Source organism: Pholis gunnellus (assembly GCF_910591455.1).
Source record: "Pholis gunnellus genome assembly, chromosome: 14".
NCBI lineage: Eukaryota > Metazoa > Chordata > Actinopteri > Perciformes > Pholidae > Pholis > Pholis gunnellus.
In genome coordinates, this window is record NC_136541.1 from 6,403,605 (window position 1) to 6,422,611 (window position 19,007).

The 19,007-nt window shown below is 41.1% G+C and overlaps 1 protein-coding gene across 3 annotated transcripts; it reads left to right on the forward strand.

The window, feature by feature from the left end:
* Window positions 1-8,628: 8,628 nt before the first annotated feature.
* Window positions 8,629-14,425, forward strand: gata6 (GATA binding protein 6). Of its 3 annotated transcripts, none has more exons than XM_079173894.1 (7): window positions 8,629-8,699; window positions 9,327-10,231; window positions 10,723-10,895; window positions 11,689-11,814; window positions 11,911-11,998; window positions 12,105-12,199; window positions 12,613-14,425. In XM_079173894.1, the coding sequence occupies exons 2-7, from the start codon at window positions 9,385-9,387 to the stop codon at window positions 12,766-12,768; spliced, it is 1,485 nt and encodes a 494-aa protein (XP_079030020.1). In that variant the 5' UTR covers window positions 8,629-8,699; window positions 9,327-9,384; the 3' UTR covers window positions 12,769-14,425. The 3 variants fall into 3 exon arrangements, with proteins under 3 accessions (XP_079030020.1, XP_079030022.1, XP_079030021.1); XM_079173896.1 differs by having other exon boundaries at window positions 12,159-12,199; XM_079173895.1 differs by lacking the exon at window positions 8,629-8,699 and adding an exon at window positions 9,175-9,213.
* The last annotated feature ends 4,582 nt before the right edge of the window (window positions 14,426-19,007 follow it).

Here is a 19,007-nt window from a genome sequence, read left to right on the forward strand (position 1 = left end):
AATGTCAGAAAACAAAACAAAAAGCATTGCCTCTTGCTTCTCAGTATACATTCACTGCATTCACTGTGCTTATGTTCTTTCGTGCACTGTGATCGAGATGGCGTTGCTCGACTTGCTTGATGACGCTGCAGTGGCCACATGCATATGCCTTCATCTGAGAGCGGACAAGTGGGCAGTGATGGCCTAAAGATCAGAGAAGGCAGCTTGTGAGTGGAAGGTCGTCGGTTCTGGGTGTCTCTGGGGTCTCGCCTCCCTCATTACCACGACTGAGGAGCCTTTGAGCAAGGCCCCAAACCCTCAGTGGCCATCAGATCAGACCGTGGTTGTACTGGGCAGCTTCCAGGTGTTAATGGAATCAGGGCGTTCCTTGAAAAAGAGAGCGTTTCTCTCAGTGAAACTCCTCCCTGAATAAATATAGGTGGGGTAAAAAAGATGACAGGAAACAGAGAGCGACATTTACATTTATTCAAAGTACGTAGGTGGTTGCAGGGTAACACAAGCTTGCCGGTTTATGAAGAAGTCCATGACTTTTCTTTTGGAAAGAGACAGATAAAGAGGCATAACGATAAGGGTACATTATTATATAGCTATTATAATAATTTCAGTCGGCACCAGGGGAAAAAATCATCCGTTCACCCCCGTTGTATTGAGTAGTAATCTCAGAGACTCAGATACTTTACTCAGATACCAGCAGAGGAAAGTGAGAACATGTCTTTTTGTATTTTCAGTGTACTGACTGTGAAAGAACAGTAGAAGTTAGGTCTGGTTTTGAACAAATGGGCCTTTTTCACAGCAGACATATTGTCTTGTAATAGCAGAAGAAGCACAGGCGTTACCGCTAACACCAACAAAGGCTCTGTTGTATTCAATGACAATTGCGACAATTGCGACAGTTGAGCCAGCATGCGCAAGACCAGGACCCTGAAACCCAAGCATTACATTTGATTATGTTCACCGTGCGTTTCCTGCCGTGTCAGAATGAGAAAAAGGTTCGTTCTTGATCAACATCCAAAGTTGACACCTATATTAGGCTGCTCCATCTGTCCCCCCAATTTAGACTCTAACAATTGGTGATTGTTTCAGTTGCACCGTACACTCCTCTCTTATCTTCCTAACAAGCAGCTGAGCCTCCTCAGACCTTGAAAGCATGAGTGGGCCTGCAAGGTCTGCCAGCTGCTCTGTACATAATCCACTACAGTGCCAGGCCCAAGTATCCAACCTTCCGTACCTCCACCTCCACCATCACCTCCATCACCACCACCACCACTACCACCCACTCACCTCCAAATGGTCTGTGTTTTGCTATCCGTGACGTAACCTCTGCCCAAGGCTGTTTTCTCTCGAGCTGGGGCTCCAAACAGCTGATTCAGGGAAAGTCACAAAGTGTACTGGAGACCTGACCTTCTCTCCTGAGACAAAACACATAGAGAGGGCCTGGCTCCACAGGATGGAGGCGTTAGCGTGGAAACAATAACACGGCCTCCGAATCTACACAAGAGATGAGGCTTGGTTTTCCAGAGACAGAAAGACTGGCGGCCCGGGCGTCTGTGATGAAACTCTGCGTCCACTCGATCCCTCTTTGATCCCTCGTTGTGTGGCGGCTTCTAAACTTCCCTGCTTGTGAGATTGCATGCGTCTGCGGGTTGTCAGCAGTCCAATCGAAAACTGAATTTCTTTCAGGCCTAAAGAACTAAAACAATGAAAAACTGAGGAGAAACAGAAAAGATTAGAGCCATGAAAACAGAACTAGTTTTGTGATTTGCTTTCTTGCCAAGAGTTAGATACTACATGTTATGGTACAGCCTGCTGCCAGATAGCTTAGCTTAGCACAAAAACTGGAAACGTTTTAAAATGATCTGTGACCCCCTCGGACTCACTTTGTGACCGGTTGGAGGGGTCCCGACCCTCAGGTTTAAGACGTTACTCAGTTATAAAATCCACTGGTTTTCAAACACCAAAGGTTTTGAACTGCAATAAATCAAAAGCTTTTTTGGCGCTAAGAGTCATAAACGAAATCTTTATCTTATTTTGCTCGATAATCTTTGTTATGGAGCATATCTACACCCAGCCTAAAATAAACTCTAATCTTTTTTTGGGTTTGACACAGTGTAGATTTTTCTTTTCCAGTTTCTATGCAGCTGTGGCCGAGATGTTACTCTCATGGTACATTTTTCCACTTTAACACATAATACAGTTCCACTGTCACAAATGCAATTAGTGGCTAAGTGTGTTGAGTTGTACACCGCTGCCTTATCTTGTTTTAATGGCTTTTTAAACACTTAAGTTTTATAGGTGATTGATGGGGGGGGGGGGGGGGGGGGGGGGGGGCTTATCTGACTACTGGCTCTTTCCAGGAAGGGTTTCTTTGACGTGGGATCAGACTATAGAAATGACCACGGCTCCCTGAAGTCCCCAAAATATTTCCAAATTCCTGCTATGAGTCGACTGCTTGTTAAACAAACAAAATATGAACTAAGATATTAAGACTGAGCCGACATTTTGCTCTCAATCCTCATGGTCTGTTCTGCTTTCATTCAGAAATACAGCAAACTCTATTCCCCATGTGTCGTAATAAGCATTCACTTTTCTACAACCAAAAATGAAAGCATCAGTGGAGCTCGCCGTCATGGCGAATGGACTTTGATTTTTTGCAGACAACTTTCTGCCGATAAAAACATAAAAAATGAAGCACAGCTTAAAAACTGTTCAAATTGATTTCACTATCCTATGCGGCAGGAGCTCCTTCCCTTTATCTGCTTAATCCCACATCCAAGATGACTAAGCACAACCTGGAGAGCGTGCACATTAATATTATAATTACATGCAGCAAGTCTACTAATCCACTTAATCCCTCATGTTACAGAGCAATGTGCTCAGCCTTACTTTGTCCTATCAACGCTTTGTTTGAACTCCATAACAGAACAAGCCCTGTATATCAAATCTTAACTATCTATGAATATAACCAAAGTTTTCTTTTTATTTCTTTTTATCTCAGTTTAACTGGAGTTTTCCCACTCATATCAGGGTCCTTGTAGACAAGAGCAGCACAAGTGACATGCTAGTTGATTGCATGTTTTGGAGCCAAAGTTAAGGGAATAGGTCAAATGAACCCTGACGCCTGATGTCAGGCTGATGTGACATCATGACACTGACGTGATAAGCTGTAGCTGCTGGAGACACAAACAATAACCCATAACAACAGATAAATGTGCCTCCATCTTTCTCAAGTCACAGACACACATGCATCTGGAATGTGCACCATCGTTGGTGGCATTTCATGTTCTTGTGGCCAAAACAACACAGACATCGAGCTTGTCGAGTGTGATGGTGCAAAATTGTTAGCAGCCTGAAAATACACTTTAAATACTTGACTTCCACACTCAAACACACACACACACAGGCACAAGTTCACACTCCGCATAAGCAGGCAGGTGAGCAAGGAGTTCCGTTGTGGGCGAGCCGAGGAAGCAAGGACAGTACATGTCCGAAATGACAAAGGTTGCTTTTACACCTGTCACGGCCCGTTTAATCATCTACCACTTCAAACAGGAGAGTCTGACGCTCGCGGCCTCCCAGCAGCCTTTGCTCCGGCAGCTCTGGACAGGCTGCCGTTCAGTAGAAGGACAGAGAGAAACAGATCTGTGCAGGTATAAAACTTAACTGTGTCTTCCATAAAATAATAGCAAATAGGTCAATGTTTTAAAGGCTGCAGCAGCAAGATACAGAGGTAATAAATACAGGAAAAGGCTTTCACAGGTGCTGTGGCTAATTTAAGATGAGGAGAAATTCAGAGAACTTCCCTCATAAATTGATCAAGATGTTACTGAACTGATGCACCCTGCAAGCATTTGCAAATTTACAATAGATGAGTGTTTTTTTTATTTCAGTTTCAGTATACCTTTTTGTTTTGGTCAGGATATACAGTGTATGCTTAAACAGAACAATCTGGTATAATAATGAATGATTTATTATAAGACATTCAATTAAAAAATCACGTCTGAATTTAAAAATAGATGTACTTTTTAGGAGGACTGACAATTTCACAACCAAACATGTGTTTTACTCCAACAGGGAGGAGATATTCAATGAATTTATTCATAATCATATCTTTATTTTGAATTCAGAAAAATTATTACCTTAAAAGTCACATTTAATATCTCACCATATTCACAAAATGTTTATATTTTTATATGCAACAATTATATATATTTAATCCCTTTTTTTAGTGATTGATGATTAATCATTGCTTTATTAAAGTTCATCAGGCTCCTCATATTGTCCAATATAATAGCAGCAAATAACAAATACATTTCATCTGAAAATGTGTGTGTGTGTGTGTGTGTTTAAAATATGTATCATTTAAAGAACTATTTGAAACAGGCTGTGTAGTCATATTTATGCAGTCAATAATCCTGATTTTACATTGGAGGTACAGTAGCAGATACAACTCAAAAATACTGTTGATTGGCAATTTATACAGAAAAAAGGTCAATTTTATTTTTGCAAAAATCATTATGGTGCAAACGTCTCCCTTTCAAAGTTAAAATATTTCCCCAAATCAAAATGAGTCTTCCATTGTAATTAAAAGCCTATTACAATATGTTTGGCTCTACATACAACCACTCATGGTCTGAAAGATAAAAGAGAACAGCTGAGTGGTGATTAAAATGATGAATTGAGTCTCTTTCCTGCATGTTTTACATGAACCTACAGTCGTTTCTCATTAATCATAATCGAGACATCAGAGACCTCCGTGTGTATAGGGCGTGCTAAATGTCCACAATGTCTTTTATTAGCCAATGTCACAGAGAAAGGAAATCCAAACTGTTGCAGAAGCTTTTCCTCTGACTCACAAAGAAACTAACGAGCAATCGGGCCACTTTTTAAAAAATAAGAAATAGTAATCACCATCATCATAACAATGAATAATTCCGACTGGGAAATAATGTGATATCGATCCTTGTTTTCGTGAATCTCAGCGTTATACCCTCGTTATCTCCATAACATCATGCATATAGCAGCAGTATTGGCTAATCAGGAGCAGGCTATAACAAGTTGAGTGTTGGAGATAATCATTATCAAGTCGGTACATAAGGCACTGACACCTGAAGAGGGTCGACCATTAGCCTGCACACCTCCTGAAAGAAACAAACATTATTCAGATAAACCTGTGGCCGTGGTCAAAAAAATCAATCAATAAGAGCATAAACTCTGATCATTTTACAAGGAAACGGAGGCTTAACATGTACATTGGCTAAAATTATTGTTATTGCTATTATTATTATCATTCTATTATCATTGTTATTGTTATTATTGTATTATTATTTGTTGTTTCTTTTTGTTTTCTTTTGTTCTAACGAAACCAATATTGCTACAATATTTTTATATTATTGTATAATACTCGGAGCGGGACTGGAATTATTGTTGGTATTGTTGAAATTACCATTCTCATATGTAAATGCGATTTAATCTAATACTTTACTGTATTGTATTATTCGTTTTGTTCTTATTTTTATTGTTACTATTCTTATTCTTATTCTTATTATAGGCAGCAGTCACAGTAGTGCCGTTCGTCTACAATAACAACATATGTGGTTTTCCAGTGAATTTATGGGAAAGATAATTAGATTATAGGCCTGTGTCTCTTTACCGTGGCTGACATCCATGCAGGCCCGCAGTGTTTGACCGTCTGTGGATAAATGTGGAGACAGGGCGGCGTCCTGCCACGTCTCCTCACAGGCTCCGTGTGTCAGAGCAGCACACTTTGACATCACTGCGAAAAACACCTCGTTCATCAACTCGAGGCTCCGCAGCCAGAGAGTAAGAAGTTAGGGAGGGGGGAGGGGGGGGGAGACAAAAACCAACAGGATTCTGTATCCTCGCACCTCCCTGACAACTGCTCACAGAGACGATGGGATGGGAGACAGTAGCGCGTGGTTGGGTTACTCCCTCTGATAAAATCACATCTCCAAAATCTCTCTGGCTGTCACACGATGTGTCCGCATTGATCCCGTGTTTACAACTGAGAGCGGACAGAAGACTGAAGACCTACATGACAGCACAGTGCGTCTTAATGCGTAAATATAATGAAATATCCCCAAAAGGGAATTCATGTGAGCAGAGTTAGTGTGGGAACTGTGTGGGAACTTGGAACTGTAGTCTAATCAGATCCAGGGACTTCTATTGACTTCCATATCCAACACACTAGATAATGGAAACACGGAGTCACAGACCACTTTTATCTCAATTTTGACATTCAAAGTAGCAGAAATATAGTCTCAAAAATGGTGGCAACTGTAGTGTAGGCCTAATAGCAGCTGATATTTAAGTCAGAAGTAATGCTGTGTTTTCATTCATGGACACACACTTAACTCAACTATGACCCCTCAGTAATTCATTCGGACGTGGTTACACATAGGCCAAAAATAAAACAAAAGTTTAAGTTCATAGTATTATTCTACGTAATAATAGAAGTAGTTGTATTTGTGACAACAGAAGAAGTAATAATAGTAGTAGTATAAAAAGTAAAAAAACAGTAGGTTAATAATAATACTCAGTAGTGTATTGTATAGCAGAAGTAGAAATAGCCATAACATAGTTATCGTGACAATAGATGTAATAGTAATAGCAGTGGTAGAAATATTATTATTATTTTTTTTTAATTATAAAAAAATTAAAAAAAGATTAATTTCTGAATATAATTATAATGATTGCTAGCAATTGCTAGCAATATTAGTATAGCACAATTGTGAGTCCAGCTCTGCAGCTTCCAGTACAGACTGCAGTGAAATAGTAGTGGGAGTCCACAGGCCTTCAGCATTGTAGTGGTCAAGTAGTTGCAGTAACAGAAAGGTTAGTATAGTAATATATGTATATAGTAGGATATATTTGCAATATTAGTGCCAAATTAGCAATTCATTAGTGAGGTCAGCCAGTTCAGATGTCAGTAATAGTAGTAGTTTTAATAGTAAATGGTAGTATTAAATGGTAAATAGTAAACGGTCTGTATATTGCAGGGGCCCTTTAAAAGCAGCAGTATTCATATTAGAAAAAGGTCTCCCTGCAGCCTCCAGTTCGGTAGTATTTGTAGTAGTATTAGTAGATCAGCTCAGTCTTCAGTCCTCAGCTCACCTCCCGTCCAGACAACATGTAAACAGACACAACTACTTGCTGAATGGCCGTGAGTGTGATGAACCGGGGAACTGTTTGTGAACCTCTGTGATGAACACGCACGAGGACGAGCTGTAAATGAGTGAGTGATTCGATTGACACCTCGCTACTTTTGATCACTTCACTCACCGCCATGTATATTCCGGCTGAACGAATCATCGCGGCTCAAAGCGGAGCAGAGGAGTGCGGAGAGTTTGTGCTGCTGCTGCACAGCTCGAGCCACTTCATCCTGAATGAAAGCGTCTGACTTAAATAAACTAATTAGGAGGGGGATTTATTGGTCACCGCGGTGAACATGCAGAATAAACAACGAGGAAGACGTTAGCCTAGAATCGAGACTTTTAGCTTGAATGAAGATCAGACTGCAGCGGAAATTAAAAATACGTGTATAACTAGACCTACATTTCAGTTGTCACATTACTCCTAAATGAAATACATTGTAGGCTATTAATTAAAAGCGTATGGTAATTGTGAATTTAATCAGCAGTTATAAGTGCCTCTTAAATACAATTGTTATATTGATGTAGGCCTAATAATCAGCCAATGGTGGAAGACGTATTTAAATATTTTACTAAAGTAAAAGTAGCAAAAAGAACAGCGTAAACAGTAAGAATACAGAGGTATTATGAGATGATGTGTTATGCACACAACCCTGGGATTGTTATGTTGTTATATATTATATATAAAATAATTGTGATTGAATTGTTAATAGTCCATTAACGAGGAAGTAGCATTTTACTGTGACAGTTGGTCGATGTGGAGCTCATTTTCATTCCATGTTATGCTGTTGGATAGTTTCATTGTGTGATAATTTGTTCTATTTTATCAACCGACCATATGATTGTTATGTATAAATCACAAAGCTTTCACATAAATACAGAGCGGTAAATAGCTCAATATTTCCGTTTGAAATTTAGTGAAGTAGAAGTATAGAGTTTAAACTCGAGGCACTCAAGTAAAAATGGAGGAAAAAAATAATTAAATGTATTTAATTAAATGTTACGTTTCACCGTTTTAATCGGTAGAACGTTTTGAATATATTTCAGGAACTGATTTAAACCAACGCTTGAAAAATGAAAATGTAATAAATCTTATATAAGGTCAGACTTTAGACCGGTGTTGATTAAATACATTTAATTACATTAAGAAGCAAAACAAATAAGAAGGGGTGGAGCTCCATCTCTGTCCAAAACATAGTTGTTGGAAACTCTCTGAAACGTGAATGCAAATTATTATATTTCTCTCTCTCTCTCTCTCTCTCTCTCTCTCTCTCTCTCTCTCTCTCTCTCTCTCTCTCTCTCTCTCTCTCTCCGTGTGATTGATTGGAGGAGTTTAAAGGCTGGCACCCCCATCGTGTTTCCAGCCGCTCACACTCCTCATGATTGGTCCGCCTCCTGCAGCCGCAGCCACCAGAAGCGCCTCCTCTCATAAACCTCGTCAGACCGCACGAACGTTTCCCATTACTTCCAGGAGAAGCAACGGCTCGCTATTAGGAACTTTGCGTGCGACCTATGGCACATAACTAGCAGGTATGTGGTGGAAAGCGACTAATGTCTCCTTTCCTTCTTCTTCTTTTCTCTCTCTCACCGTCTTTTCTCCATCATGACAAACTAAACATCTGGCGGTGAGCGCCGCAGGACCTCAACCATCATTTCGGGGTATTGTTTTATCGCTCCAGCCTGCCTCTCGGCCTCTTATCTGTTTTGGGTCTTATCAAACGGTTATCTCTTTTGCTGTGAAGACATATTGCGTTTTGTTTCCTATCTGTTATGTGTATGTGTGTGTACTTGCGTTACGTGTGTGTGTGTTTGTGTGTGTGTGGGAGGACAGAGATTTGACATGGACGGGTCCAGCAGTGCCTTTTAAGAGCGCTTGATGGGAGTATGGAAGTCACTGCGCGCATTGGATGTGTTTTATTGGAGTTATAGATGATACGGAGCCAGACATGCCGTAGAAGGAATAGTCAGATCCATAGTTAGTTTTTTTTTAATTGACAGAATGTAGGCTGCTCTTTTAAAGATGAAAGCTAGTTGTGAAACAGAGGTAGATTTATCCAGATGTTTTGGGGACACATTTAAAATGCAGTTGTGCATTAAAGCTTATTTTCTCCTGATTTACAATCCTAACGGTTCCAACTCTTTTATTATTTGTTACAGGGTAGACTACTCCCTCACGATTTTTATTAACTCTACGGTGTATGGAAAGGGCTCCTGGATGGACCTGGGCGAAAACAGCTGGTCCATGGTCAAGCGAGAAGTATCCAGCAGCCCAGGCTCGCCGGCTGAGCATACCTACCTGTCCGGTGACAGCAGGAGGGACGGTCCCACCTCGGATGAGCTGAGGACTCCTCCGATCGACCTTGACGCACTGGGGCACCGCCGCTCCGACGGCAGGTCACTACACTCCTACGTTCACTTCGGACACCATAGCAACACCCTGACCCATGCCGAGGATATCCCGCTGTTTACGGATTTAGACCAGGGCGGCAAACTTGTCCTCGCGAGCGGAGCGCACAAGGCGAGCTTGCTGGTGGACCCGACCGACATGTACCAAACACTGGCCATCGCCGCAGCCCAGAGCCAGTCTGGATATGATTCCTCCTCTGGTTATATGCACTCCAACCCCAACTCCCCCGTGTATGTCCCCAGCTCGCGGGTGGGCCCCATGATACCCAGCCTCTCGTATCTGCAGGCCAGCGGCTCTGTGCAGCCCAGCCACGCCGTCTCCAGCCACTCGGTCTGGTCGCAGTCCGCCCCGGAGAGTCCATCATACAGCACCGGGAGCCCGCACACCTCTAGTCGGTTCCACTACCCTCCAAGCCCGCCCATGAATAACGGGACGCCCAGGGACACCGGCTACAGCAACACGCTGAACGTGAGCAGCAGAGACCAGTACGGCCTGTCTCGGCCCCTCAGTGGGACCTACGCGAGTCCATACTCTCCATATGTTGCACCGCAGCTGTCCCAGCTGCCCTCGCCTTGGACCGGGGGACCTTTTGATAACACGATGCTGCACACCTTGCAGAGCAGAGGCGCGCCCTTGATTCGAGGACCAAACGGGGGTAAGAAAAAGGAGAATGCAAAGTAGAAAAGAACATGATGGAATAATTGTCATTCTCACAGTTTAGGATAACGATAATGAGTAAATTCCTTTAATCAGGCATGCAAATGCTGATGCGTCTTTAGGCAGGGCATTGAAATTACAGTTCGCACTGAACCTGATCTCCCTGCGGAGACCAGAGCTTAAAAAGACCAAAAATAATGAACCCACCCAAACTATATTTGATAAAGTACCACAATGTTTAAAATTGGGCCTCATTTGGTCTGAAAGTGCGCACGTGTGTAAGTCCTGCAATTAAGAAAATAAGTAGGCCAACATATGTGTAACTATGGAATATTCTAAACGTTTTAAAAAGTTTAAATGAAAAGGCATGGAGCAGATTAGTTTTCCCCTCCATAGCGAAGTCCAAGATAACAAAGTGCCTCGTGAAAAGTACTACCCGTTGGCACGTTTTTCAAGTTTTGCTTTACTCACTAAAGTCTTTCTTTTTAGTTTCAGATATTCTCGACGACATGGGGGAGAGCAGAGAGTGCGTGAACTGCGGCTCCATCTCCACGCCTCTCTGGAGGCGCGACGGCACGGGCCACTTTCTCTGCAACGCCTGCGGCCTCTACAGCAAAATGAATGGGCTGAGCCGGCCATTAATTAAACCACAGAAACGGACGGTAAGCAGTGGGACACTTCACCGCTCAACTTCCTCCCTAATCGTTTCAAACAACGACACGAGGTTATCGCCGATGATATCCATAGTGTCTAAATGAGAAAAGAAACCTTTTTGTGATTTATCAAGCTATAGGTCAGGGGTTTTTACCGAATCATTTTGGTATCATTGTATCTGTCACGGATAATGTAAAATACATGTGCTTTTTGCGCAAATGTATTAACACAAACCTACATATAAATGTATCAGCCAGCAATCACATACATTAAGTTGATGCGAGTTTGGAAGATTTGCTCTTGAAGAGGTCTATTAGTAAATGTCCCATCATTTAGTTTAATTAACTGAAAACACTGATTTAATTAGATTAAAACCACATTTACATGGAGATATTTGTTAACATAATTAATCAGCCGTTTCATCTGTCATCCTATTCAGTGCTTGTGTTTAGGTTAATCACATCTTAATGAGTGACAATCAGGGCAGATCTTTTCCTGGTGCCATTACGCGCATTACGCACAGTTTTTACATGGAATCTGAAGTCAAGTATAGACTCCTTGGAAATAAACACCCTGTCAAAAGCCGTGCGTAAATGACAGTTGAATGGAGATCATAATAGGACGCGTATTATTGTGAGGAAATTGGGCGTGAATGGTCGAAGTGTAATTAAATTAGTGGAGAGTGGCTTTCACTTTAAATACATTTTATTTAACTGTGACAGGCAAAGACTCCACCATCATCTCTGTTCTAGTTATGTATTAATTATAATCATTAATTCAACGTTACGTTTTTGTCACCAGTCGACCTCCAGAAGAATTGGCCTGTCCTGTGCTAATTGTCAAACCAGCACGACCACTTTGTGGCGCAGAAACGCGGAGGGAGAGCCCGTGTGTAACGCGTGCGGTCTCTACACAAAACTGCACGGGGTGAGTCAAGATGTTATGTCCCATTTATTTCAAGCTTATACCCACATATCACAAATCAAAATTATAATTGGGCTCTATAAATGATCAAATCTGCAGGTTCCTCGGCCGCTCGCCATGAAGAAAGAGGGAATCCAGACAAGAAAAAGAAAACCGAAGACCTTGAATAAGACGAAGGGATCCTCTGGTGAGTTACTGATAATTAGTAGTCATGTTCTTGTGGATAATTATCATCAAAAAGTTGTTTTTTATAATATGATCTCAACAATATATTTTATATATATATTTTTTAGGAAATAACTCTGTCTCTATGACTCCCACATCCACATCTTCTTCTAATTCTGAAGATTGCTCGAAAACCAGCTCTCCCACGGGACAGGTGTCAGGGGTAAGACTTGTTATTATTAATATTATTTTTAGATTAAAATGTATTTTTGCCAAATTTGAATTAAAAGAATGAAATATATTATATGTGGAGTTTGTTTTTAATTAAACCTGAAATTTATATTTTGTTAAAACATACCATTTTTTTACAGTTCTTTTTCATTTCAAACTTTTTCCTTGATGGATCGCCAGAGTTGAATATGTTGTAGTGCACAAACTGAACGTTTTGTAGCATTTGTCACCATGCAGTGAGATGAGCTTCATGTTGCTCAAGAGCTGGTGCTTTTTGGGCATCTCAGTCCAAAAGCCAAACACCAAGCACATTCCACGTAGAGACAACTGCTTTTTCTATTCAATAAATGTCTGCTTTGATCAAACAATTAGGCTAATAATGCAATATTTGCTTTGGTGTTGCAGGTCAGTTCGTCTGTGCTGTCCAGCTCAGGGGAGGGAACCGGCTCAGCGGTGAAGTACCCGGGACAGGAGGGCCTGTACACCAGCGTGGGTCTGTCCCAGCCATCAGATGTAGCTTCAGTGAGGGTTGAACCCTGGTGCCCCATGGCCTTAGCTTGAACATCTAAATCTTTGGAAGGACGGCAATCCGTGGCCCCTCTGTCTGGATGCTATGTAGTGTGGAAGTATTCAGTGGGCAATGTTTGTTTCCTTCCTCGCAGCTGATGCGAGAAGAGTCGGACAGGGTGGAAAGAAGGGTGAGGCGACCTTCAGTCACACTGCAAGCTTCAACCGAGCGTGGAATAGCTGGGATTGGTTTCCAGATTGGTGTGGGGGATCTTGTTGCCTTAAAAAAAACAAAGGGGATCTCCTGGCCAGATGATCAATCAGGTGGCCGACTTTGGATGGTGTCTGGACCCGCCATGCAGTCGATATCTCATCCCATCCACCATGGCACAGAACCAGATCTCCTTTCTTAAAATAAAGCCATCATGTACATAATGGATTTCCTCTCCGAAGAAAAAGCTGTTGATTGGATACCACTGCTTCATAAAGCTCTATATTCTGTAAGGACATTTAGATTTTTGTTTTTGTTTTCTTTCCACAACTGGAATCATGCCACAAGTGCCAAGACAACTTTTATGAATCAAAAGAGAAACGTATTTATAAATCTTCCATTGTTGAAAACATGGCTATGATTGTTAATAAAGATATCAATATAGAGTAGAAGTTAAACCATTCTGATGTCTTCTTTTCTATTTTTTTTTTTCGGGTTGTTTTTACAGTAGTGTTGAATCTGCACGTTTTCCACTGAAAGCTCTTACTGTATTTGACTGAAACTAGTTTGGTTTAAACAGGGTATAAATGACTATGTCATCTAATGGTTTTGTTTAATTATTTACTGAAATAATGCAAATAATCAACTCTTTCAGGCAATTTTTTTTTATTCTGAAATGTCAGCTGTTGGGTAGCATTAAGGTACTACAAAAACTCTTTGGATGCCTTGTTTGAACAAAGCACACCCAGAATAGCTTTGGGCCCACTGACCTTTATGTTACAAGACATAAACTGCAGAAGAAGACTGTTGACTGCACTACCTAACTCACTGTAAAATGTGTACTTTTCTCAATGCTAGCATGTACAACTGCGTTATTTTACACCAAAAGTAGACAGAAAGCAGAAAGTGAGGTCACCTCTGTAAAAACGCATGTTATTTTGATGACTTTGACTAATCCCTGTGAGGATTAAAGGGAGCGTAATGGCCAAGTAGTTTAACACAATGAGGTGTTCATTGAAAAAGGGAATAATAGAATCAAGCAAGTTATATGACAATATGCGATTTCATCAGAATGCACATTTGATTCTGTGCTACAGATTTTGAATTCACAGCTGCACGGTTGGAATGCAAAATGAAAATTCAAGTGGTTATGTTTGAATTTCCACACTGTTTGTCTCCATGTCCTCCAGCGGTGGTGTGGGCGGTGACTCAAAGCCATTTTAGGCCAAAACACAATCATTGGGCCATTTAAACCTGAAGGCAGTCTGACCAGTTACATGTGAGGCTTGGCATAAAGAGGGTTACTTCTTATCTTCTTTCTTTCACAACTTGCTTCATCCAAAAAGGGCATGCCGTTCATTTTTCTGGACTTATTTTTATTTTTTTTAAATATGTTTATTTTCGCTTCATTTTCTTTTGCTGTTGTTTCATTTTTTATTTTTACAAGAAATTATTTTATTTAAATTTCAGTCCAATAAATTGTTCTGGTAATGCAAATGACTTTACAGTTACCCTGTGTTTTTCAGAAAAAGAATCAGTATTTCTTTAAGCTGTGGAAAGAACCCCGCTCTTGCATAATATTAATATTACTCAGGCATACTTTTGTGAGAGGCAGTCATAGCCATGTTCTAACTCCCCATTTCTCCCTGGCGGAACACAAACTGGCTTTACATTCTCTGATGTTTCCATGATTGGGAAGGGAAATCAAGACTGGCTAATGCAAGGCAAGGATACGTATGGATATGTATATATATGGGGAAAGAAATGTTTTTAAAAATTGCATCTCAAACCAAAAATGATTCTTGCAGATTTTGATTTCCAGCTTTTTCTGGGTGGTTTGCTTCCACATTCTGCTTATGTTTCATTAAAGCAAGCCTTTATTCTTCCTGACAGCTTTTTTACTTAAGAGTTTTTTCTTTTCTACCGGCCCCCGAAGGCTCAAAGCACAATCCACTTTCCTGTGTCCTCTTGAACCAGCAGCTCAAAGTACCTGTCACAATGTTTACTGTACTTAAGCGAATATGGCCTGTGAGTAATACCACATGAAAAGATTTTAGAGATGGTTAGGATTTATGTCTGGGCTTAGCGTTATCTGTCTGCTCTTTGACATATTGATTTAGCTGAGTTTATTGAGTGTGGAGGAATGTGCTACACAGCAACAACAGCCACATCCACAGTTTAAAGATGAACATTGTAATTGCACCTATTTTTATTTTTCTTTGCAAAAGATCAAACTATTTTGACATTTTATTAGAATCATACAGCACTCACTGCCATTCGTTTTAGGCAAAGATCATCCATCATCCATTTCTTTTCAATGCTAGTGTTAATAGTGTCGAGTTTGGCTGTAAATGGCAAATGGAAACGTTTGACATGTGTTCACTGGCTGCTGGGTGTTATATGAAAAACAATTTGTGCGCCGAGACCACCAGGCATTACGTCCTTGAGCTTCCACGCTGATAAATTACAAAACCACCTTCAGATATGTAAATGCAAACTAGTGTTGAACTCAAAACACGAGCAAATATTTATAGGTTTCTGAATTTACGAGGTGGCCCTACCTTGGCACTGTCTGACTGGTATCCATGGTGCTGCGAGGGAGGAAATATAAACACAACAGCGCAGAAATACTCCCTGCATTCTCATGTGGATGGATGTTCGCATGAGCTGAGGGTCACATCAACCACCACGTTCACACAGGCTGATGCACACGGCAAGCTTGCAGTTATTATCTGTAAAGTGATGTTTGCCACAGAGTGGCAGCTTCGGGACAGAGCGGGAGGGATACGTGATCAAAAGCTGGAAAGAGGGGAGAAGAGAGACAGACAGACAAAGAGGGAAAATGCAGAGATCTTGATGGCTGCACAGGGTTGAAAGTCCTCCCAAAGTAAACAGAACAAGCTAATCCAGCACCAGCAGCAGCAGCAGCAGCAGACTGCAGGCCCCAGGGCTGTTTGGCCACGGGGCAGCAGCACAGTGTGGCCCAGTGGCTCCCTCAGGAGATGCCCACTGATCTTTCCATGTTGCCTTTCAAAGGAGAGCACCGCTGGCCTTGCCTCCGGAAGAGATTGGATCTCTGACTCAGCCCTTTTGGGTTTCCTCGACAGACACGGGGGCACATTCTGGGAGAAACAACACTTAAACAACACGATAGCCGTGCTGCTCGCGGAGTCTTTTCAGATTTGGAGTGCCATCAAAAGTGCACACAGCATTTTGCCTTCTCAGTTAGCAAACATACCCACGACTGAAAGAATAAACGCCCCTTCTCCAACCCTGTTGTAAATATATCTCACACGGCCTTACTCACAGGAAGTGTGTTGCACAAAGGGGAGGTTCAGTGCAAAGCAATGATGAGAAACTCAACCCAAAATAACAAAACAGCAGATAAAAGCTAAATGCCAGTGCAATGTTTGGTTCCTCACAGTGTGGATATTACGTCACTATGTATAGTCAGTGTTATTTATTACAGAAACAGTGGGAGTGCGTTCAGGGAAGGTTGGGCGTTGGAACGAATGACACTTCTGGCGAAGAAGAGTGACGCGTATTACGTGTGTGTTGTAAGGAATGCAGGAAGTTGTAATAGGAATATGGGCCTGATGCGATTAAAGGCTGAAAGTGGAGGAAAAGACGAAAGGAAAATGTTTTCTTAAGATTAAAAAGGAAAAGTTCCGTGACAACCTACGATACTTTAACCTAAAAGAGAATCAGAAGCTTTCAGTTACACTGGAATAAACAGTCCAGTTGTTGCTTAAAACCCGTCGTGAGCCACCGTGACTGAATTTACCTTGTAGTGGAAACAATGAATTTTATAATGACATTGACAAAGAAACTGTATGTAAAGTGAATCTGTCACATAATGGTCATCACTTGATCTGTTTAATAAGGTCAGTTATTGGCATCAACAGTAAACCGGTGTGTTGGACTGGCACATCACTACAGTTTACCTTTTAGGGATGTTGGGTTGTCATGTGATTCTGGGTAGTATTTCTCTGTACCTCCCACTCCAACAGAAACAACAGCAACAGTACAGCATTAAATATAACAAGGGGCCTTATAATCGTATACGTGGTTGGGATCTTTTAAGAAAGACTGATGTTTGGAATGTTATTCCATGCAAAAGACCTCACTGCACCCAATCAACTAAGAAAAACAACACCGCGATGATGACAAGGTGAGGAGGGGGTTGAATGTTTGGCCTTGAATTTCACTGTTTTTGTGAGCAAGTGACCTTCCATAGTTTTTTTTAAAACATTTTTCCTTTGGTTGATAGAACTTCTGTGGCCGGTATGTCCTCCATCCCTCACCAATGGAGACTCGACGCTGCAGAGAAATAACACATGCATGGTTATTCGGAAAATAATATTTCTCTACTTGAATATTTTAGCGTCTGGTACGGGACACACAGTAAATAAAGCTCTACTCTGATATGCAAACATTCAAGACAAATAACACGATGTTGCGATTAAAATGCCTGGTCCGCCAGTGAAAAAGCTGGTCATGTTTTGTGTTTGTTCAATATGTTGTTCCTCCTAAAAGGTGCAGACTGCTGGGAACTTTGTGCTACCAATGGTGTGCCAAACTGGCACAAACAGGAGGTCATTGTAAAGGCGAGTTGTAGACAGTTTGTTTTTGAATGAGGGCAGTGTGGAAGCATTTCTGTTTGGTGATCAATCATTGACACTATTTTAATTTAAACAAAGGACTACAGAGTAGAACATAGACTTCTCCCTTCTACTTGTAGAAGACATTCAACGGTACGTACATTTGTTGTACTTATGTACAGACATATATGTCCCCACAAATTGTAAGTGTTGTGTAAATTGTGTAAATTCCAAAAGTCTTATAGGACAATTGTTTGGTTCCATGGTGGAATCTACAGCATGAGTGTGGAAGGGAAGGTAAGCAGGTCGAGCACTAGGACCAAGGGGCAGAGTCTATAAAAAGGGGCGGGAAGCTCACCTGGGCCTTTCTTCCTGCACTGAAACACTCCTGAGAGAGAGGCCTTTGTTTGGTGTTAGTAAGCTCCCTTTCAAAAAAATATGTTTAAAATGATGATTTTAATAATGAAACTGTAGAACTATGAGATATAATTCTTTTAGCTCATCGTATAATGTTTAATATTTTTTATATATTATTATACTGAGTGGTAGAGCAGCCATCTTGCATGTGTGCTTTATTGTGTGGTTTGAGTCACCTCAGCATGCTGTGAGTAGGTACGTGTGAGTGTTGTAGAATATAGTTTTGATTTGGCTAGAATTGGTTTGTGTCCAGTGGTGGATTATTCATCATTTCGTCCATATTTTGTTACAATTTATTCTTTTCATGCATAACTTTACGCTAACCTCCCTGATCATGCAGTCCAGCCAAACATTGTTTGTTTTCTATGTTTATTTATTGATTTATGTATTAACTGCAATTTACTCCATCCCTTAATTTATTATGGCCTATAAACTCCCTTGCTTCCACCTAGTTGAATGGAGAAAGTCTTTTATGTCCATGCATTGTCAATACAATCTATATTCGGTATAGAATATTTTTTTTGTAAATGCAACGCCATTTTTTTTTCAAGTAACATCTCTGTGAGTCTCTAAAGGAAACTTAATTTAATTACCAAGCCCTCTGCCTAAAGGGGTCTGGGCTTTGAAACCAATAAATCATGTAACTCGTGTAAGTATTTTCTGCTGCCGCAGTCCAAAGAGTACGCAGAGATTCTTGGGAGTTCAATGCAAGGTTACAGCTATCTCTCCTCTCCTACTAGCCCAACAGTCAGCCTTGTGTCCAAGGCGTTTTGAATTAGGTTCAGCGCTCTCGTGCATGGGAACCCGAGCTCGTCGCCAAATGCAATACTTCCCGGAGTATTTCTGTCAGAACCACGGCCCTTTTAAAAACAAAACAGCGAAATCACAGCAGGGCTGTTTTAATCAATTAAACGTATGTCAACAAGCAACATGCTAATCATTATGTCGACAGGGAGAGCAAATTCTCTCCTGGTGATGTATGATCAGAAGTCAATCATGTTTGTGAGAGGACAAAACAGTTTTAAGATGAGAAATGTGTTGATTACATTTTGTATAGGCAAACA

Excerpts from the sequence above, each read along its gene's own strand:
- gata6 (XM_079173894.1), top strand. The coding sequence starts at position 9,385 with ATGGACCTGGGCGAAAACAGCTGGTCCATGGTCAAGCGAGAAGTATCC. Across the intron at positions 10,896-11,688 it reads TTAAACCACAGAAACGGACG|TCGACCTCCAGAAGAATTGG; the intron begins GTAAGCAGTGGG and ends TTTTGTCACCAG. Across the intron at positions 11,815-11,910 it reads TCTACACAAAACTGCACGGG|GTTCCTCGGCCGCTCGCCAT; the intron begins GTGAGTCAAGAT and ends TCAAATCTGCAG.